General features: G+C 41.9%; 1 protein-coding gene across 1 annotated transcript; it reads right to left on the bottom strand.

Moving 5' to 3' along the window:
• Positions 1-2,709: 2,709 nt before the first annotated feature.
• LOC149310087 (solute carrier family 22 member 13-like) lies at positions 2,710-23,247 on the bottom strand. The gene is made up of 10 exons (XM_089534025.1): positions 22,876-23,247; positions 17,368-17,471; positions 16,441-16,595; positions 11,482-11,650; positions 10,352-10,472; positions 7,894-7,988; positions 6,693-6,907; positions 5,547-5,655; positions 3,986-4,195; positions 2,710-2,812 (listed from the first exon to the last, which is right to left on the bottom strand). The coding sequence occupies exons 1-10, from the start codon at positions 23,245-23,247 to the stop codon at positions 2,710-2,712; spliced, it is 1,653 nt and encodes a 550-aa protein (XP_089390151.1).
• Positions 23,248-23,569: the final 322 nt, after the last annotated feature.

A 23,569-nucleotide genomic window follows, 5' to 3' on the forward strand; every position in this document is an offset into this window, starting at 1 on the left:
GGGGTTGTCCTCTGTCTTCATTCCCCGGATCCTGTTTAGTAGGGAAGACGGAGGAAGAAAAACCGAGACGCACCCTGTACAAGGGGGAAAGAAGTCATCAGCTGAATTGAAGTATATCTGTTCAGCCCTCTGCATTTGGAATATATACCCTTCTGCAGTCTCCTTGTTGCCAAACAATTCTGCGCCATCACTTGCAGAAAGTAGAAACTGCCTCCATGTGACTAGTCTGAAAAACAATATATGTGCCAGAATTCAAAGATACAGCCATGCCAGTCTGCAGAATCAGTATGTAGAGATCTTGTTGTACCTTTGAGACTAACTGAAAGAAAGAAGTGGGCAGCGTGAGCTTTGGAGTTTGAATTTGATTTGACATTCTCACATACCTAGGGGGCATTGAAGCGGATCTGCAACACCTTTTTTGGCAATTTCTGGGCAATTTTAGAAATTCTTTTTTTTCCCCCAACAAGAACCAATCCAGAGTTGATCTCTGAGTCACTGTGTGTGTGTGTGTGTGTTTTACAAGAGGCCTCTTCTGAACTTGTGGGGAAAACATACAACATTGCCCCCATTCCCTCTAGAGCAGTGGTTCCCAACTGTGGGTCGGGACCCCTTTGGGGGTCGAACAACCCTTTCATGGGAGTCAGCTAAGACCATCGGAAAACACATATTTGCATGTAGCAATGAAAATAATTTTATGGTTGGGGGTCACCACAACATGAGGAACTGTCTTAAAAGGGTCACGGAATTAGGAAGGTTGAGAACCACTGCTCTAGAAGGCATTTGGAGGCCAAACAACTGGGGAGTTCTGGAGTGGGATGCCCCACCACTGGCCTAAACAATCAGTTTGATGTCGCTTTGGGGGAAGAGTATAATGTAATATAACATTCACAAAAACTAAACTTAAGCTCAATGAATTAAGTCCCTTTTTAACTCCAAGGCAGCATGAATCTTCCTTTTCAAAGTTTCTAGCCAGCCAACTAGATCTCCTTCCAGGATGCTCCATTCCACCTTCCCTCCCCTGAACAGCCAGCATTCAATTGTAATTTGAAACACAGTTTAGACTCCTATGGATTTTTTGTGCTTCAAATCACAGGGTTCCACTAAGCATAATGATCACTCCTTAGATAAATATCACTGGCACTCAGCCCTATACCATCATAATAAAGAGCATAATTCTTTCACCCTGATTTTTAATCCATCCTGTTCCAAAATCCATTTGTCCTACATCATGTCCTACATTTTTCCTACACTTTGAGAGGCTATGGGGGGGGGGGATATTTCTCACCTAGGTAAGCCAAGTACCTAGAGCTGGCCCTGCATCCCAGTGACACAGAAGATCCTGGAGCATGAATTTAAAAAGTGAATTACAATCCACAAAAGCTCATGCCACAATAACTCTTGTCAGTCTTCCAGCTGGGATGTGATTATTTGTTGCCTTCCTTCCCTACTGGTACCACAGCAGGAAATAAAGGAAAGGAAGCCACAGAACAGAATGTCTTTTAGGTGCTGGGAGCTGCAGTTCAATAAGATCTGGAAGGTTACACAAATCCTATTTCAGCTTGATACAGACACGATCGATGGATGGGCATGAGATCCTCAGGAAGATGGCTGTCGCAGTCCCTTGCTTAGTTATCCCTCTTTAAGGATGGGTGAATATTTGAAAGTAGTAAAAATTTTAAAAAAGTCAAAAATTGTGTTTGATGAGTATTAAGAAACCCTGATGAAAAGAATCCTGGACTAGTGAGAACACAACAGTTGTATGTGGTTGTTTTCCATAAAAAAATAAAATTTTCTTCATAGTAAACAGCATTTTCTACACACAGTAACCAAGGGAGAATTTTACAGAGAAGAAGTAATGGATTGAGAATTTTCTCCATAAGAAACAGCATTTTCAATGCAAACAAGTGTGAATTTTACACAGAAGTAGTCATGGACTGCAAATTTTCTCCATAGGAAACACCATTGTCTGTCCAAAGCAACCACATATGAATTTTACACAGAAGAAGTCATGGATTGCAAGTAGTCTACACAATGTTAAATACATGAATGTAGATTTACACAATGCAAAAATGAAGTTCGATTGTGGCCTCTTACTTGCAAAAAGCAAGCATCATATTTTCTCCTTAGAAATATTGCCTCAATGGTATGTAAAGGAATGCAGCCCAAAACCTGCTTGAAACATGTTTGTATTGCAGTTGTTCTGTGATAAGCACAACCCAAACCATGGCGAGTTTATAAACAGTCTTTTCAACATATATCAGCTTTAATGTGGTTCTTCCTATTGCATTCAGACATTTTAAAACAGGTACTGTAGCTTATAGGGCATGTAATAGAACTGGGGCCCATTCAGTTTCATAGTTTGTAGTTATAGCACTATGGTTCCATTTTAACTGCCATGGCTGCATCCTATGGAATTCTGGGATTTGTAGTTTGGGGAGGCACTGAAGGAGCTCTCTGGCTGCAAATTCAAAACATTCATCCCTAAACTGCAAATTCCAAATTCCATAGGTCAGAACCATGGCAATTAAAGTGGAATAACAGCACTATAACTGGCTAATATACAGTAAATGGGCACATGGTTGTTTTTTTCAAAACAAAAGTACTCAAAGAAAAGAAAATTGGCTTTCCCCCCCTCCCAGTGAGAAAATGTCCACCAATGTATCTGTTGTCCTTTTTTCATGGCACATTGTGGCAATTTAAGGTGCCAGCTCACAAACAAGTAATCTTTGCTGGTTCACTGGAGACACTGCTGTCCGTTGGTGTTAAATGCCCATTTCCCAAGCCATTGTCATCTGTCTTGCTGGGCCTAACTCTGAAGAAAGAGGATTAAAAAGAGAGGATTAGATTTCTCTGTATGCAATATTTTGCTCCAAATAATTTTGCCTAAATATTAGAGGGAACCATGGAGGCCATCTAGCTCATCCCCACCTTAATGCAGGAGTCTGTACAAAGGACAAACCATGCCCACCCAGCTTTATGAAAGACAGCTAAATGCAGGAATGGCCCCTCTTGAAATGCATCCTGTATGGAGTGGCTTCCGGTGGAACATAAGTTCTCTTGATGGCATCAGTTTTATGACAGCTGATGTGAAGTTGCACATGACATTGACTCTAGCTGCTGCCATCAAATGATGGTCATACATGTGCAAGCCAGACTCAAGGCTGAGTAAGTATAAACAGACGAATCACTCTATATTACAGAAAACTCTGGAGGTTGTGGAGTCCACTTTTTAATGATGGTCATGCATGTACAAACCAGATCCAAGGATTGAATAAGCAGAAACAGAAGAATCACAAAATTTTACAGGGAATTCTCATATTTATGGAGTCCACTTTTTAGTGGCTGAACACTGCAGCTATTTCCAGACAATCTTTAAAGCAAAATTTACTTTGTGAACAACAGCTCCCAGGAAAAAAAAATCTTCCAGAAACCATGGCCAGCTGTAGACCAAAAATATATATTTTTCTCCTCGAGGCAGTCCTCTATGAAGAGCATCATAATTGACATTGGGGCTCTCCAGTCCACCCCGAAAGGGCAGGCTGGAGGTGCCCATTTTTCCTCCAGAAGGATGTAGCAGTATCCAATCTGTGCCACATCCCTCTGCCCCAAAAAGAACCCAGAAAAACCAGGTTCTTCTTGGGACGCCGCATGGACGCCAATGGAGTACTTGTGACATAAGCAACATGCAGCAACGTCTATACACTGTGCATTGCTTACATCACAATGGCAGCCCCCATGTGGATGGGAGGCCACCATTACGATGACGCCATGATGTGCTAAAGTTAGGGAGTGTGTGGTTGGCGCGTGCTCCCTAACCCTAGAATCGCCACCAGGATGCTGCTTCCTGCAGGTATGTACTGGGCCATAGTCTGATTATCATTAGTAAGTGTAGGATCATCTTCCTATGGACTCACCTCTCATAGATTATAGGGGGAAGGGTGTGAGGAAATTCAAGGTTCACATTATAACCGCACAGAGAACTCACCGTTGATTGCCGATAGCATCCTCCACATGATCTGGAAGGTCCTTGCCATGTGTTTCGGGCAGAAGGGGGCAAAGAAGTCCAGCCACCACTGAGGAGCTACCAAAAATCAACACAGGGATGGAGGTGTCATATTTCTCCAAGAGAGGAACCAGGGGTGAGATTATGCTAGCCATCCGGGAAGCCATCTGGCACACTCCAAGTCCAGTCTGCCTAAGGAAGAAGGGGAAAACAGCAGCACGTGAAATAGGGTGGTAGCAAGTTGCCCATCCAACTTGCACTTTCTTCAGCAGTTACCTCCAGAATATGTCAGCATATTCTTACAATTCATGGACTGGGGTTCCAGACTGTGCCAAGTCTATACTCTGAGAAGCCTAGAAATTGTGCTGGTTGAAAACAATGCAGGAAATGGTCCTTTTATAGCTTTTTTATATCAGTGATCCACTGGGTGACCTTGGGCAAGTTACATTCTCTCAGCCTCAGAGGTTGGCATTTGCAAACTCCCTCTGAAGGAACTTGCAAAGAAAACCCCATGATAGGTTTGCCTTGGGGCCACCATAAGTTGGAAACAACTTTAAGGCCACAAATCAACAAATCTTTCAGGTATTCATACTAACCTATATGCCCATGTGTTCCATGCTGTTTTAGGTGATATTTTTGCATAATCTCGATATCCTAAAATTGTGCAGAATTGGGCTATACATTCACAGAGATGCATTTTGAAGGGCAGAGAGGCTATTGTGTACTTTTTCTCTTTATAAAAGGTGTGTGGAGTGGTGGTATGCTGCTGAGACTTGCAAAATCGATGCTCTAGTCCTCCCTGAGGCATGAAATTCTCTGAATTCCCTTGGGCCAGTCTCCTCTCAGCTCAACCTACTTCACAGGGTTGTTGTGAAGATACAGAAGGGAGGAAGAGAGGGACCTACACCACTGAAATCATTGGAGAAAAGAGGGAGATATATATGTAGCTATGAAATTAATACAATAAATAGTGGCAAAGACATAAGGTTCTAACGATTTATCTGTGGCTTTTTGTTTTGAGTCTTCAACATGCATGCTTCTTTATTCTAGACACAAATAAGATACAAAGTGGACTCTAGCATATGAATACAGGGTGGGTTGCTTCCACACAGAGTTTGGACAATTCACTTTTTTTAAAAAAAAAAAATCAAATCTCACAAATCTGCAGCCAGCATATGGCCTATAACCATACTCATGATGGATACTGAGGACTTGTGTAATTTTTCCATGCTCTTCTTCCACATATCACACTGCAAAAGAGAGCTTGAGCTGGAGGAGATTAAATACAACTGGTTTTTATACAGACAACTAAGGGAGAGATTTAGCTTTAGAATGGATCAAAATTATTTGCAATTGCAAAGGAAGAAACAGAAATGCAAAATGTCATTTTTAATCTTAAAATCATGATAACCTGATAGTTATAAACCCTTGCAAAACAATAACAACAATTCTTCTTCTTCTAAACCCTCTGAGACTTAATGCCATGAGTGTGTGTGTGTCTGTCTGTGTGTCTGTGTATGAATTTTCAATGAATTTGCCTTACCGGATAACTGTTGGGAGCACTTCTGTGGAATACACATAGGATGTAGTAATGGAACCAGCAATGGCAAACTTCCCAGTGACAGCCAGCACTGTTTTTATCACAGGCAAGTCTAAAGTGAAAGTCAACATTTTTGGTTTAAAGAACAGAACAATCAGGAAACTAGTGTGGAGGGAATCAAAAGAAGAAAACAAAGGCCTGTTACAGACTGCCAAAATAAAGCTGCTTCGGGTCTCTTTGGAGGTATGCTATTTAAATGATGCATGGGTCCTAAGAGTCCGGAGGTCACACCAAAGCCACACTCCATTCCTAAGCACTGGAGTGCAGCTTTGGTGCAGCTTCCGGATTCTTAGGATGCATGCATCATTTAAATAGCATACCTCCAAAGAGACCTGAAGCAGCTTTATTTTGGCAGTCTGTAACAGGCCAAAGAAAGAAAAAAAGAAGTCCCCAGTCAGTTCTCAGCAAACCTCATTAAGGAGTCAAGTTCTTGTGAAAGAACCTCTTGCCCATAAACCAAGTGTGCAAGTCCCCACCCCAAGTTGCCCATCCAACTTGCACTTTCTTCACCAGTTACTTCCAGTTTTGAAGGGAGTCAAGCTGTGCAGCATTATGAGATAGGAAGAAATGTAACTTAGGAGTTTATCACATGAAAAAGATCAAGAGTTTATCTGTGAATAACCTGGAAAAATTGCATAATTAGGCAAAATGATTTCACATGACGTCACACAAAACCCGCCACTAAAGTGGTCACAAAAAAGTATTAACATGCATCTTTTTACTTTTGGGATTTCAGTGACAATGCATTTCTGATATCGCTTTGTTTGCATGTGATAATTATCTGTGCAATTACCCGCCATTTTCGCTTTATTTGCAGGATGCTTTAAATGCGCTTTAATTTCTCTTCAGTGCTGAAATTAGCCCCAGTGTGATAAACTCCTTAGAGAGGCAAATGAGGCTGACACGGTGTCCATGTCTTCCCCCACAAAAAAGATGTGTAACCATGCAAAGCCCTTCCCCAAATCACTGAGTAGAAATGGATGGTCCTAGGGAGACCGCTTATACATGGTGATACATGGTCATGGTAAGGCAAGTCCTGCTATGCAGAAAGCATCCCTTATTTAGGCATTTCCTTGAGTTGATTCTTACCTTTTGGAACAGCGGTGATGAGAAGGCAGACTACTCCACCCAGGAGCAAGTAGAAAGCTTGGCATCTTTTTCTCCCCATCCACTGCATCACAAAGAGACAAGAGATACGAGCTGGTATTTCAACAGCCCCAAAGATCAGCTGTGTCAGGTGGATATCCAAGCCAAAACTGCCCACATTCAGGCTTAAACCAAAGTATGTCAAACTGTTGACAAACCTACAGGATGGAGAATTGGGGGGGGGGGGCAGGGGGCGGGGGGCGGGAGAGATTAAAGTATAAAATGAGCAATATATGTCCAATGAATACCACACAGTCCTTTCCCCACCTTTTAATCTGCAAATTAGTTCTCTGATATTTGGGGAAGGGGGGGGGGTTCTAATCCTCAAGGAAATAAATGTGTTTTTAAAAGATAAAACCTTTTTGGCAGGATTTGGATAAGTTTTTCCTTACAGGTTGAGTCTCTCTTATCTGAAATGCTTCGGGACAGAGGTGTTTTGGATTTTGTATATTTTTACATTTTGGAATACCAGTATTCATATATATGAATATAATGAGATATCTTGGAGATGAGACCAAAATCTAAATGCAACATTCATTTATGTTTCATATATACCTTATACACATAGCCCAAAGGGAATTTTGTACAATATTTCTTAATAATTTTGTGCAGGGAACAAAAGGTGTGTACCTTGAACCCCCAAAAAGCAAACGTATCACTATTTCAGACACCCATGAAAAAAGTTTTGATTGTGGGGGTGTTTTGGGTTTTGGAACTGTGGCTAAGTGAGATTCATCTGTACCTTGCTTTGTTGTTGTAGTGCCTTATAGTCATTTCCAAATTATGGTGACCCTAAGGCGACCCTATCATGGGGTCATCTTGGCAAGATTTGTTCAGAGGAGGTTTGCCATTGCCTTCCCCTGAATGTGTGAAAGATGATGGACGATTTGGACCAGCAACATCTGGATAACCTACATTTGGGAAGGGTTGCTGTACACTGACTGGCAACAGTTCTCCAGAGTTTCAGAAATCATTCCTAATGCCTTCAGTGATACTTCTGGTGACTTCAACATGTTAGATAGTCTACCACTGAACTGAAGGGTCCCATTAACTAGAGATACTAGGAATCCAAACTTAGTTCTCCGCTGGCCAGAACTTTTATTCTACCACTGCTGTTAAGAGTAAGAGGACGGATCAAGCTTACCAGATTGTTAACATAAGGAAAGTCACCTTCCTCAGGTGGGAATTTTTGACAAGTTCTAGAATACCTCCAGACTTGATGGTCCTTTCAGCGTTCAACTTTGCCACAAAATTAGAAAGAGAAAACACAAGCATGAAGGAAAGAGAGAGTGAGAGAGAAAGCAAGTGAATTTCAACTGTAATGTCTCAATTTGGAACAATCTAGTATACTGGAGAGCCAGATATTGCCTATATGCTTTGTTCATAATTACATATATATAGCCCTGTTGGATTTTGCCATCTAGTGGTGAGTCAGAACTCCCAAAATTTTTGTTTCCAGATCATCTGCTTTACTCCCTTTTCTGTTTCCTTAAAGCAGCTCCTCTCCTTGCTTTTCCACCAGGACAAAACTGGATATCCACATATTGCAGAACAAGAGTCAACTCTCACTCACGCTGCAGCAACACTGCAGAATTAATGCAGTTGGACACAGCTTTAACTTTCATGGCACCATCCTATGGAATCCTGGGTATTGTAGCTTGTTGTGGCACCAGAGCTCTCTGACAGAGAAGACTAAATATCTCACATAACTATTAGTCCCAGAATTCGATAGCATTGGGTCATGGAAGTTAAATCATCATCAATCTGCATTAATTGTGCAGTGCAGATGCAGGCAAAGAAAGGTGCAGAAGCATGTGCAGACTGGTATAAACCAGACCAAATTAATGAAGTTTGCAAACTATATATTGTGGCAACAAGAATCTGGACTGTAATTGTCAGATGATTGGGGAATCGTGAAGGTTATAGTTTTAAAATATTTTTTTCATCATCTGCTTGGGACAAAGGTCTTGGCTCTTTATATTATTATTATTATTATTATTATTATTATTATTATTGAGGAGGAGGAGGAAGAAGAGGATTATTATTATTATTTTGCTTTTGGCCAGTTGCTTGAAAAATAAGGGGAAGAGGTATCTTTTTCTTGTCAATTTCTAAAGCAAAAGCATCATTTAGATCAGTTGGAGGATATGTGGTCCTCCAAAAGGGAAAGTAGACCAAGTCTACGAAATGCAATAACTTCTTTTGCCCATTTAGTTTCGAAGGTGCTACAAGACCCCTTTGCATCCAGACATAAGAGTTTTATCACATGGGAACCTATGTGCTTCCATCCTGAAAGTGTTTAAAGCGTCAGCATCGTAGAAAAGCGCTCAAATGTGTGAATGATTTTCACACCCAGAGCATAATAATGCTCTAAAAGCTCATTACTAATGTGAGAAAGCGCATTTGGTTTTAACACAAATGCAGACAAATCCCATTGATGGTTTGGAAATAGCTTTTTTTGTGCATAGAAGCAGTTGTTGCATCACCAGAAGTGATGTGCAAATATTTCATTTCCAAGTGCATACACACACATGCGCCAGAGAGAAGGGAAAATGGGGAGGAAAGCATTCTTTGCCACAGAAGCTGTTTTCAACCAGGCGTTAGCAGAAGTAAATTCACCCCAAAGAATCATGGGAAATCTGGCAACAAGTAAAATCCTGTGAATAAACCACAAATAGCTTTCACACTAGAGCAATTGCACAAAAAGCAATATTGTGAATGAAGTGGAAATGAATTTACAATATTTTCCCGAAAATGCCTTCTAGCTGGTTCATGCCTCTTTCTTGATGGATTCTGAGCAGATTGCTTGCAGAGGCATGTGAAAACCATTTGCACAATTGCACCTAATACGCTGGATCTACACAAGATCTAACCCATTTAAACTTTCAGTTTTCCCCATGTGATAAACTTCTAACATGGCTAGGTCTCTGAATTCTATTTCCAAATTTTGTTGGACTGCAACTCCTATAAGTCCAAGCTAACAAAGGAATGGTGAAGTATGTCAAGAGTCACAGTCAAACAACATTGGGATGAGATGCATTCCCCATTGCTAGATCAGGAGAACAAAAGACTTTGTGCTGATCTCTGGCTGTAGAATACCTGAACAAATTTAGGTCTACTCAAACCTGCTCTCCCCAAAACCCAGACTCCAAGTATCATACAGTTCCAGCCTCCAGCTGCAAGGATCAGCCTACTATTTTAGCAGGGTTTTTTTAAAAAAAAAAGAAAGAAAGAAAGAAAGAAAGAAAGAAAGAAAAGAAAAATAATGATTCTGACACTGACAATTCATGCCAAAAACTTCATTAAAGATATACACATAAAAAAAAAGATATCCACATCTGTATGTGGGAGCACCTCAGAACTGTTTCACATTACCAGCATTTTTTACACCTGATTTATTCATTCAATTATTTCATTCAACAGCTAATGAATCAAAAATTTCTACATGCTGTTAGCATATAATAATAGAGTGAAATCACAAGAAAATCAATAATATAAAACTGACAGACAGAGGAAGGCTTACAATTGTTTTTAACACATTGATTATTTGATTTTTTGGGTTTGATGGAGAATGGGGAGTTGCAGATCGCAGCCTGTCTCACCTGATCTAACATTTCTGGTGGGATGCTTCGCTTGTTCACTGCAGCTGCCTTCAGGAGGAGCTTTTTGGCTTCCTCCACCTTCCCTTTGGTCACCATCCACCTGGGAGACTCAGGAAGGACCCTGAAACATTTGCAGACATTCAGACAACTTCAGTGTTGTATCCTCCTGGATCTTTCATTTTGTCTGCACAGATATTACGGTCTCAGACCTTGTTTTGCAAGGTGGTCTAGGCTATGCATCTGGTATGTATGAGCACTGGAGCATTTATCTATTTTATTTTTGCCTTTTGTGTTGATTCTAAGAGACAATGTGGTGTAGTGGTTTGAGAGTTGGAGTATGACTCTGGAGACCAGGGTTTGACTCCTCCACTATTAAGGTTGGTGTCACCCACTGCAGTAACTTATGGCATCACCTAGCCAGCTTGGCCAATAGTAGGGGATGCTGGGAACCAAATCCCAAACATGTGGAAGATGAACGTTTGAGAATCCCACATTGACCTCCTCCCATACCACACTGTACAGAATCATCAGAAATGTTTTTGTTCTAATATTAGTCATAAATTAGAGTTTAAATCCCACCTTGGCCATGGAAACCTCCTGGGTAACCTTGACCAAGTTGCACTCTCTCAGCCTCAGAGGAGAACAATGGCAAATCCCCTCTGAAGGAACTTGCCATTAAAATCTCATGATAGCTTCACCTTAGTGTGGCCATAAGTCGGAAATGACTTGAAGGAACACAACAACAACAGTGACAATAATTGTGACATAAAGAACTAGCAAAACTAAAATTTTTCACTTAAATTACAATATCATATGCACCACCTAAATGCATTTCATGTGGTTAAAGTGAAAATTTGGTAAGATGTGCTGTTTTTAAAGAAAATTTCAAAACTATTTCTACTGCCCGCTCTGACTTGACTCTTCAATGCTAAGCGTTGTTGCACTTCTCACACTCCTTCCCAACCATGCATGCACAAGTCCACAGGATTCATCCTCTATCACAGAGCTTCATAACAGTCTCTGGGTAGATACCAGACACCCTAACCAGCTTGGCCAGTGGTGAGGAAACTCAAGTCCCAAACATGTGGAGGATGAAAGTTTGAGAACTTCTGCTCTGATGTGTTACTCACCATAGGTAAAAAAAGAGAGCAAAGACAGGGGCAGAGCCTGTAATCTGCAGCACCTTCCAGTCACGAATGGCATAAGCTAAGCCAGCCAGCATCATCTGCCCTATTGCAAAGCCCACGTGGCTGCTGATCACCGTATGTGGACGATAGGCTATCCCGACCCATTCAGCACCTAGGAATCATAAAAATAAACTTACATTTGAGCTTGGAAATGCAAGCTATTATTATTATTATTATTATTATTATTATTATTATTATTAACCTTTATTTATGAAGCGCTGTAAATTTACACAGCACTGTACATACAATCTTTTTAGTTAGATGGATCCCTGCCCTCGAGCTTACAATCTAAAAAGACATGACACAGAAGGAGAAGGGAGTGGTGGAGGGCAAGGGTAAGAGGTCCAGCAGTTCCTCTCTACCTCCGAGGCCTGGACCAAGGCAGATGGACTGGAGGGAGGGCTTGGCTTCATAATGGATGGTTAATCTTCTTCCAGGGAAATTACATACTCTCAAGTAGGCTAATACATATAAAGTACATAGCAATACAGGAAATCGTTCAATAAACAGGCACCAAAAGAACATCAAATAGTAAGCGACAATTATGCAATGCCTGGGAAGGCTTCTCTGAACAAGATGGTTTTCAACTCCATTTTGAAGCTGGTTAAAGAAGCGATGGCTCTTGCTTGTGGGGGAAGAAGGTTCCAGGAGTGAGGGGCAGCAAGTGAAAGGGGGTGAATCCGGGATGGGGCAGAGGAAATCCTGGGCTGAGACAGCAGACCTTGACTACCAGAACGGAGGGCCCGAGTGGGAAGGTAAGGAGAAAGAAGGTCTGATAAATCACATTTGCACCTTCACACAGGACAACACAAAACCCCTCTCAACAAACCTTGCCAAGAAAACCTTGTGACAAGTTCACCTCAGTGTCTCCATAAATTGGAGATGAAGGCCCATGGAAATATAGACCTTTAGGCCAAAATCCTAAATCCCATGAAACCCACTGGGTGACTGTGGCAAGTTGCATGCTCAGGGGAAGGTAATGCCAAACCTCCTCTGAACAAATCTTGCCAAGAAAAACCCATGATAGGTTTGCCTTAGGGTCACCGTAAGTTGGAAATGACTTGAAGGCACACAGCACACATAAAGAATGTGATCTGGCCATATGTGATTTGAATATGTTCACATTATTATTATTATTATTTTGGGGGGGGGGGGGAATCCTGAAACAACAAAGAAAATGGAATTACAATTTTTACTACAGTATCTGCAAGGATGCACATTTTTGGATGTGTGAACATCCGAATTGCCTGCCTTCAGATGGCAATGCATTTTGGAAGAAAGAAGGGCAGGCTGGTGTCACTTCTAACAGCTTTCTGTGGCCTTAGGAGCATGTTTGTTGTTTGTTAACTGTCCTTGAGTTGGACCTGACTCGTGGCAACCCTATGGATGCGACATCCTCCAGTGCTCTGCTCAGATCCTGCAGATTCATGCTGTGACCTCTCTAAGGTTTTGCCTAGTACCCTTGGCATTTTACAACATTTGTATTAGTTTTTCTTAGACTCCAGCTAAACATTTGAAACAGGTACAGTAGCCTGCAGTTAGGTTCCAGGAACCCCTGTGGATACCAAAATCCATGGATGCTCAATTTCCATTATATACAATGGCATAGTATAATGGCATCTCATATATAAAATGGCAAAATTAAGGTTTGCTTTTTAGAATAAACATAATTTAAAAATATTTTCAAGGCATGGATGCTTAAATCTATGGTTAAAAAAACCCATGGATACGGAGGGATGACTGTATTCCATTGTCTCTTTCGTCAACCCACTGCTGAAGGCAATGAGCATTTTAAATAGTTGAAGGTCTAGATAGGGAGGAAAGAGCAAACTTTGGCTCTTTCACTTTGGAAAGGAGGACATATAAGGTTGGAGCTCTCCAGCAACATTTCCCCCTCCTCTGCTTAGCCAGGTATTAATTCTTTTTTTTGCCCTCATTAAACCTCCTGATATACCAGTTTTCCCAAGGAGTAACTGTCAAACAGAAATAAACATTTCCAACACACTCCAAGTTATGACTGAGCAGACAGGGCGCAATTTCAATATCATCTGCATGGATATGCCACAGAACATATGCAATGGGTCATAGTGTATGATTAGGCTGACGATACCTGCTGTTTTAAATGGGACAGTACCACTTTTTTCATGTTTCCAGATCAGCTCATCATTTAAATATGAGAGCAATCAGGGAGCGGCAATTTAGGTTGTGTGGGATTAAGAAAGATAAGAAAGGGAGTGGAGTGGCCTTGGTCCATAAAAATAATCTTACTTTGACCAGGATACCTGTCTGGAAAACAGACCACTTCAAGTGCATTTACCTAAGCCTGAAGACAAAGGATAGTTTGGGGATTCTGTTAGTATACCGTCCATCTTGTTGTCTAGCAGACTCCCTAACTGAGCTACCACAACTGGTCTCAGAGTTGGTGTTGGAGTTGGTGTTGGAGTAGACTATTGGTCCTGGGTGATTTCAACATTCCACTCAAGACAAAACTTAACAAGTGCAGCTCAGGAGTTCATGGAGTCCATGACAAACAAGGGCCTATCCCAATTAGTCTCCGAGCCTATACATTACACAGGTCATATGGCTGATATGGTATTTTGTACGGAACAGGTGTATCCTAGGGTGGAGGTAATTAATACCACCATATTGTCCTGGACAGATCACTTCCTGATCAGGGTTGGACTGAAGGCCAGTGTTCACTCCATGGGGTGTGTGTGGAGGACCTACTAGAATGGTTAATACTTGGAATAGTGATTTGACCAGAGCTATTGACACAATCGCTCCCAAGTGTCCTTTCCAGCCTGTTTCTAACCGTAAACCTTGGTACATGAAAGAACTTAGGACAGGATATGGAGTTGAGACTGCTATGGTTGCCTTGGTCAATGATCTTCATCTGAGTATCAACAGGGGGAGTATGACCCTGTTGGTACTTCTGGACCTCTCAACGGCTTTTGATACTATTGATCGTAACACCCTTTTGGAATGCCTGAGAGAACTAGGAGTTGGGGGCACTGCATTGCAGTGGTTCCAGTCCTATCTCTCAGGTAGATTCCAAAAGGTGATGCTTGGAGACAGCTGCTCTTCAAAAAGAGAGCTCAAATTTGGCATCCCTCAAGGAGCCATTCTGTCCCCAATGAGATATATCTAGCTAGCTAGCTAGCTAGCTAGCTGCTGGGAGAAATCATCCAGTGACATGGAGCAGGGTGTTAGCAATATGTTGATGGCACCCAGATATACCTCACCATGCCTCAGACGACATCAGTGACTAAGGATGTCATCCCCTTTCAATGAATGCCTTAAGGTGGTAATGGCCTGGATGAGGAAAAACAGACTGAAACTGAATCCAGAGAAGGCGGAGTTACTCACTGTTGGAACCCCTAATCCAGGGATTGGGATATATCAACCGGTCCTAGATGGGGTCACAATCCCCTTAAAGGACTGTGTTTGTAGTGTGAGAGTGCTCCTGGATTTGTCGCTTCAGATGACAAATCAGAGAAATGCGACGGTCAGGAGCGCTTGTTATCAGTTCCAGCTGATACACCAGCTGCATTCTTTCCTGGAACCGGGAGACCTGGAAACAGTGGTACATGCGCTGGTAACCTCATGACTTCTCTAATGCGCTCTACATGAGGCTATCCTTGTATCTAGTCCAGAAACTTCAGTTAGTTCAAAACATGGCAGCCAGATTAGTCACCAGAACAGCTAGAGGTGACCACATAACACATATCCTAAAATTTCTCCACCAGATGCCTATCAGTTTCCGGGCACAGTCAAATAAATAAAATAATAAATAAAACTTTTATTTTTTTATCCCACATTTGTGACGAGACAAACAAAGCAGCTCACAACACATTAAAATATCCACATTCAACATTATGTCCCAGATTCCCCCCACTTTAAAACAGGATTAAATATGATCTGATTAAAATTGGAGATTAAAATATCTGTTAATAACACAATAAAATATAAAGAGGGCAGAGTGGGGTAATTCATGAAGTGAGGGGCGATCATTCTGTGTACGGACACTTTTATTCAGGAAAGGCCAGTACAAGATCCAACCTATTTGCGGGATCGCCTTCTTCTATATAATCCACCTCACACATTTAGGTTCTCTAGGAAAAATCTACTGAAGCCAAAAAAGACCAGGTTGGCTGTTGTTACCCAGAGGGCCTTTTCATCTGCCACTACCAAATTGTGGAATGGCCTGTTGGAAGAGATCTAAAATGTTACTAATCTTGACAGCTTTTAAAAGGCTATCAAGACGGATCTTTTCCAACAGGACTTCCCTGAATAACTTGCTTGGTCACCTGCTGACATGGACTACCATAAGGAATACCCCAGAATGCCCATCTCTCTATCACTGATTGTTTTAATAATTTTAGATGAAATATTACTACTATTATTATTATTATTATTATTATTATTATGTGAGATTATAATGTTATTGTTTGGAAGAAGGGATGATGGGATTTATTGTGTGTTGTTGTTTCTTTTATTATGTTGTAAGCTGCCTCGATCGTGTGGGAGAAGCGGGATAAAAAAATTATAATTTGTAGATACATCCTTCCTGCCCAGCATTTTTAATTTGCAGTGGTGCTGCATGTGGCCAATGGAATATGCATAGATGTGAACTGTTAAGAAAGTGTGCAGAAGTGAAGACAATCGAACATTGATTCGGAAGTCTGAAAATCAGCACGAATTTATATAACATACTTATGTGTAAACTGGCTCTTAGCTGGACAAAAAGTCCGGGCCTGATGGATGGCAACGTACCACATCATTAGAAGTTAGATAACTGCCAGCTTTTGATAAAATGGGCATTCAAAAGGCAGACTCTCTTTTACATTTTGTACAGCCTCTTGCTTTTCCAACATTTCCCATGTGCTTGGATGGTGGTCCTACCTAAAGCCACACCACATATTAAGGCTCCAGAAAGAGCAGCGCCCACCAGAAACCGGACAGCACTATAGAGGGAAAAATTTGGAACGAAAGCGACAGCAACACCGGCTGTGCCTTGAAGGAGCAGTGACAACAAAATAATCGGTCGCCGGCCAAACCTGAGAGGAAAGGGAAATGCATTTAGCCATCTTTTGGTAACATTTATTCTAACATTAACAATAAATTAATTGTAATTTATCGTAACGGTTATTGTGACATTTCTCTTTGAAGGCAAGAGTCCTAAATAAATGGCACTTGGAGACTTTCCTAGGCACCTGGAAATTTGCCTTGGACTTTTATAGCGGATGATGGACACATCATAGACACCTGGCTTCCCAATGTTTGCCAGCCATACCCTCTTTTACATTAGGGTACATTTCCATCCCTAATCCCCTATTAAGGAGGTGGGCAACTTTGCAGGGGACAAAGATCAATTTATGCCCACCAGAATACCCAATTGTCATCCTTTTCCCAACCTTCTGCATAGCGGGGGGGGGGGGGAGGGGTTGAGGGACTTCTGGGAGATTAAGCAAACCATTGGATTTTCAAGGCAGTTCTCATGGCTTTCAGCCAGCTTTCAGACTTTAAAAGATGTTCCAAAATCAGTTTGGAAAAATAAATAAAAATTGGGAATCTGGAGGCTTTGGGGAGCTTTGATCTGGCGGGGCTCTGGGGCAGCATTTAGAGGTCCTAATGGTAGAGCTTGAAAAGGTTAACTTTTGGGGGCTATCAGTTCCAGAATCACTGAACCAATGCGGGGTTCTGAAAGCTGTGTTCCAAAAAGAGTACATTAATTTTTTTAAGGCAATGCTTTCCCAGCTTAATTTTGGATTCCTTCCAGCCAACTATTGTCCACCCATCATTCATCAAATGTGCAATTTTCTTTCTTACCTGTCACTTAATGGACCAAACACAAGAGCTCCGATGAGAAGGCCCAACATGAAAATGGATTGTGAGATGCTACTCAAATCTTTCCTGTCACATACAAGGTCAAACTGATTGAAGGAAAAGAAAGCCAGTTTACTCATAGAGGGCTGAAGAATGCCATTCTCTTAACTGTCCCATTTGGAAGGGACAGCCCTGATTAATCCTCTATTATCCCACTTTCTCAGCTGCATTTAAGATGTCCCAGTTTCCCTCTCCTCTTCTCACTTCCCCCCGTTGTCTTCAGCTTATTCCAGTTGCTGCAAACTGAGCTTAGTGCAAAAGTAGTTTGAAATCCATTAACTTTCCCAGGGGGGCCAGAGGAAAGGAGAGGGCAGCATCACGCTTTTCCCAATAGGCTTTCCCACCCCTGCTGTGTGCATTTCCTCTTGAATGTGACAGACAAAGGTTCGTCATCCTAAAGCAGTAATCCAATCTTTCTACTAGCACCCATGGTATATTCCCACACCCCATCCTATGCTAAACTCCCTAGGGGTTGTCCTCAGCTTATCACTGGTTGAAATCAATGTCACTGCCTTCAACCAAAAATATTCGTTTTGTAACTCTGAAGTTAGAGCCATCAACCAGCTGGGAATCCTATTGCTTCTAGCAAAAAACATTACTGTTTTTATATTGGGGGGGGGGGGGGGAGATAGGGAAGGGATAGGGGTTTTAGAATTTTAACTGTATCCTCTTTTATTGCTGTAATCCACTTGGATTCCAAGTGATTAAGCAGAATATAAATTATTATTATTATTATTATTATTATTATTATTATTATTATTATTATTAATTCGTGGACTCTATAAAAAGCTTGCCTTAGCTTTCATGTATTGGTTCAGTCTGAAATCAGGGAGGAATGCTTGGTGAATGCTTCAGTGCAGCAAGGCAGATTTTCATCCTGCCTAAAGTAGATTGTAGTGAGGCTGTTAATGAATTTATTAGTGAGCATTGCCCAGGATGGTTTATAATGTGTTTTGCTACTGCTGATTTTTCTGGCTGACCCAGTCTGCAGTGTCATTCGTGTCCCTTGATTCATGTTTAACCCATCCTTACATAAAATGTTATTTGAAAACACTGAAATTCTGGACCATGCCAACAACTATCAGGCCAGAATGCACAGGGAAGCCATTGAAATCCACAAACACCTGGACAATTTCAACAGGGAAGAAGAAACCCTTAAAGTGAACAAAGTTTGGCTACCCATCCAGAAAAACAGCAAAATCAACTCAGCAAATGTCAATGAAAAACCACCCAGGGTCAGGGCTTTTCCCAGCAGACAATGATCACTAATTTAACATACACTTTGCATATCCTCCCACCCTGAGGCCTTGCCATTAACAACAGAACAATACATGGAAATGACTCCTTCCTACCCAGGGTCACACAGTATATATATACCCCACTCTCTTCCATGCCAGCATTTTCTGAAGATACCAACCACAGATGCTGGCGAAACATCAGGAATAAACTCTTCTAGAACATGGCCACAGAGCCCGAAAAACCCACAGAAAATTAGAGACAGAAATGGTTGTGTAGCTGGCAGCCAGCACAAGGATGCACTATTTCAAGATCTCCCTTGGAAATTCATTTGTGACTCCAGCAATTCCTCTCCCAGGTGACCCACATTCTAGCAGAGAGAGCTGTTGTTGTTGTTATTGTTGTCTCTCTTCAAGTAATTTCTGACTTGTGCAGGGTGACCAGATGTTCTAATTGCAAAGGATGACAAGACACTGAAAACTGTAGGACATTACCAAATAAAAGTTAGAAACACGAATATAAATGTAAATTCATGCTTTTTAATCTTGCTGAAAATGGGGGACATTTTTGGAATGCCTTCTGGACAGAAGGTTGAAATGTAGGACTCGTTCTTGGGGGGAAAGGACATCGGTCACTCTGGATGTATGGCAACTCTAAGGTAAACCTATCACTGGGTTTTCATGGCCTGGTTTCTTCATAGGAGGTTTGCCATTGCCTTCTCTGAAGCAGAGAGAGTGGGATTTACTCAAGGTCACCCAGGGGGTTTCCATGGCTGAGCAGGGGTTTGAACCCTGGTCTCCCAGAATTCGAGAGCCAGACTCTTTCATGATCTCTGCTTGATCCAAGATACGAGAATTAGAATCATAGAATCGTAGAGTTGGAAGAGATCACAAGGGCCATCCAGTGCAACCCCATTCTGCCATGGAGCAACTCTCAATCAAAGTATACCTGACAGATGGCCATCAAGCCTCTCTTTAAAGACTTCCAAGGAGGGAGACTCCACCACTCCCTGAGGAAGTGTGTTCCACTGTCAAATTCTTTTACTATTTCTACTCCCTTGCTGTCTAAGTTGAATGTATGTAGGTCCTCCATGGTCATTACTTTTGTTTTCTGTTCAGCATTAACCTTACCTTTGCTTTTCTTCTTTGACCTTTGTGATGGTTTCTGCTGGTAGCATGGTATCGTCTGCCTGTCTTAGATTGTTGATTTTCCTTCCTTTTACTATCTTTACTGCTCCTTTTTCAGAAACTAAGCCTACTCTTTGTATGATATTTTCTGCATGCAAGCTGAAGAAGTAGGGAAATAAAATGCAGCCTTGCCTGACCCCTGTGCCAATTGGGAACCATTCTGTTTCTCCATATTCTGTTCTAACAGTAGCCTCTTGTCCTAAGTACAGATTTTTCATCAGGGCTCTCAGATGTAGTGGCTGTCAGAATCCATATGCATGGTTCTGTCATGTTGGCATGATGATATTGTTAGGACCCTGTGGCACACTTGGCCTGGCAATGACATGGATGTAGCCACTAGGTGGAAGTTACTACAGTTCAAGTGGCAAGGGTGTATGAGTCAGCATTTGGAAGCTGTGCATCATGGGACATCTGATGCAACATGCACAGTAGGTAAGTCAGTGAAGGGGTGCATCATGGGATAGAGTATGATGCAATATGCACTAGGGATGAAACCAGCCAGGTTTCATTGGTGGCATGGCTGTCACATGACTTCACAGAAGACCACCTATAAAAGGGAGAATGTGATTATCCCCATTGTTGGTTGGCTTATTGTGGACAGTGGTTGGCAAAGCACTGTGTGTCTGGTACTCTGTGCGATCTTGTAAATAGCTTGCAACAAGTGATTAAAGCCCGCGTGTTCAAGAGAGTCCTGCTGTCCAGCAGTGTTATTTCTTCAAGCCGGGAGCTCAAGGCTGAAACCTGCGTGGGAGGAATTTTTCCTTCTCAGCCCAAAGCCTTTGCAGACATCTCTCCAAGAGCCTTCTCGTGGCGTCCTGCCTGCGTGGATCAATGCTGTACATGGTCGTAGTGGACACAGCACATCTCTCTACGCCCCAACAGATACGATGATATTAGGGGATGAAGGTATGAGGGTGTGGTGATTTAACACTGTACAGTATGTTGGCTATTGAGACGGGGAGTCTCCTTCCCTTAGAGGTCTTTACACAGAGGCTGGATGGCCATCTGTCAGGGATGCTTTCATTTAGATTTCCTGCATGGCAGGGGGTTGGACTGGATGGCCCTTGCAGTCCCTTCCAATTCTATGATTCTGTGATCAATTATGTTAAATTCAAGCCTGGGAAACAAACGGGAGGGACAGATGGTCAGCAGCAGAAAGAGTTGCAGTTGTATGACGCCAACTGTCCTGCCATGGATCTGAGCTGTGGAACAGGGATGATCTTCTTCCTGTAGGGAGATGAAATGATCACAAGAGGGGAAGGAGGGGAAACATAAACGGCCCTTTGGTCTGGATCAAAGGGGAGTGATCGGGTTTGGACTGGAGGATGGGAATGTATTTGCGATGGTCCAAGGGGGAACTTTTGCAGTTCTGACACTGAACCCGGGACAGGGAACTTTCTGTCTTGATATTGAGAATAAATAGGGACATTGGCTCTTACCTGTGATAGAGATAAGATATACACAGATAGGAGCCCCACATCCTGTAGTTTGGGTTATGCTCCTCCCACTCACTCCAACAGGCAGGAGTAAAGAGACCTTCTGGTGATCCCACATGGCTGGAGCTAACCCTAGAAGGCCAGGCGCTACAACAGCCGGATGCTCCAGAAAAACATAAACAATTTATTTGCATATCAAACTATAGAGAATTGGACTGGAGAAAGCCAGTCAGTGAACAATTTAGCTTGCTCCACCTAGGGACGGATTATGTGGATATGAACCATGCTTATGCCAGCGCCCCTGAGGGTGGGCCAGGATAAATGGGGAGCCATGTCCCACAGCAGCCCCCTCTGCCCTTCCCAGCTACCTATGCAAGTGGGAAGGGAGTTGAGGAGCAAACCAGTTTCTATAATGTAGCCAAGTTACTATAAAGCCTGAGATTGAAAGGGCTAAGCTTCTAAACCCCATCTTGAAGTTGGGGCTGCTTCAAACATAAATAAAACAAAATGCCCAGTGAATATCAGGGCTACACTACATGGGGGTTGCTGACAATAGGAGAACAGCCACCCAGAAAAGGAGGAGAAGAAGAACATATCTCACATAGCTATACTGAACAGAAAAGAATGGAGAGAAACATACTAGGGAAATTTGGGATGTTTATTTGGGAATTTTATTTGCAATAGGAAAGTTTCGGATCAAACTTTGGCAATATGGTCACTAGTTACCTCGAAAACACAGAACAGGGCCAATTTCAGAGAGTCCCAGAAAAGCATTAACAATCCTGCATAAAGAATAAACCATTCCTGCAGCTACGACTTCTATTTCTGGCCATTTATAGGAATTATCCATAGGGATTTTGTTCATTATAAGGTCTATTCCTATATATTTCTAGTCGGCCCTTCTTATACACAGATTTAAGCATCCACAGTTTGAAAATGTTCAAAAAAAGTATAAATTTCAAATATCAAACCTTGATTTTCCATTTTTTATAAGGGACACTATTTTGCTATGTCATTATATTTAATGGAACTTGAGCACCCACGGATTTTGTTATCCATGGGGGATCTTGGAACCAAAGCCCAGCGTATAACAAGGGTGCACTGTACATGGAAACATAGCATAGCATTGACTGCATCTGCACTGCAGAAATAATTCAAGTTGACTGCCATGGCTCAGTGCTATGGACTCCTGGGAATTGTCATTCTGCAAGACATTTCGCCTTCTCTCTCAAGAGTATGGTGCCACAACAAACTACCAGTTGCAGGATTCCATAGCATAGAGCCGTGGCAGTTAAAGTGGTGTCAACTTGGATTATTTCCACAGTACGGATGCACTCTAAGAAGGATCTAAGTTTTGGAAGGCTTCTCTATGGATTTAAAGAAACACAGTTCCAGGTTATTCTGCAATCATGAGGACTGCAAGCTTGTTTTTAAACAAAACAGGGGTATCAAGTTTTTATTGAGATGTCTAGGTTCTGCCAAAGTGGCACTTTATTGATAATGCTAAAGTGAGAAATGGCTAAAAGTATAGTAGATGCAGCCATTGTGACAGAAGCTTATATCCATTCAGGGAAAAAAGAAAACCATCAAACCTGTGTGACCAATGAAGGCTCTCTCTTTGAAGGGTATGCCCATCCCTCCTGGCACAACTCAGTAGCGTTAAGGCCATATTCTACAATAGCATCAAGATCCCATTCCACCGGAGTGTACATGAAACATTCTTCTAGGGTTCCATCAGACTTTCTTGGGATGGTCAAGTTCAACCGGTCCCCTTCAGTCAGATTCCAGCCAACGGCATTGAACCAAGTTGTGCGACAGTAATGAAGTTCTTCCGCAACCATGAATAATTGGCTGAACATATGGAAAGCATGGCTAAGAGAAATCAGAGTGATCAAAGCCAACAAACAACGCTGGAATCGCCCAAAATCATTCAGTGCTCTGATTATTTCGCCAACATCCGTCATTGTCAGAGTATTTCCGCTTTCCAATTTGCTTTTTCCCTTGCTGCTATCACTGTGATGTCCCCTCGAAGTAAAAGGATTCAAGTAGCCTCCAGAATTAATGTTTAAACTTAAAATAAAACTTTGACACAGCATGCGGTAACAAGTGGGTAATAATCATGAGAATCTTGACTAACACATTTCACATTTCAGTTTTGCAATGGGACGGTGTAACCTATTAACTCCATCACAGCAGAAAAGACAATGCATTTCTCATTGTCTTCCAAAAGCAGCAGACATGAGCAGATGTAGGAGCTGAGATCATGGTTTCTGAGCACACTTCATA

This window comes from Sceloporus occidentalis, unplaced genomic scaffold, assembly GCF_023333645.1.
Source record: "Sceloporus occidentalis isolate IW3139 unplaced genomic scaffold, rSceOcc1.0.p SCAF_7, whole genome shotgun sequence".
Lineage (NCBI taxonomy): Eukaryota > Metazoa > Chordata > Lepidosauria > Squamata > Phrynosomatidae > Sceloporus > Sceloporus occidentalis.

Coding starts and splice junctions, on each gene's coding strand:
- LOC149310087 (XM_089534025.1), bottom strand. CDS start 23,247: ATGACGGATGTTGGCGAAATAATCAGAGCACTGAATGATTTTGGGCGA. Junction 16,596..17,367: donor TTTGGTCCATTAAGTGACAG/GTAAGAAAGAAA, acceptor CTTTCCTCTCAG/GTTTGGCCGGCGACCGATTA. Junction 2,813..3,985: donor GATGCTATCGGCAATCAACG/GTGAGTTCTCTG, acceptor CTCTTTCTTCAG/AGTTAGGCCCAGCAAGACAG.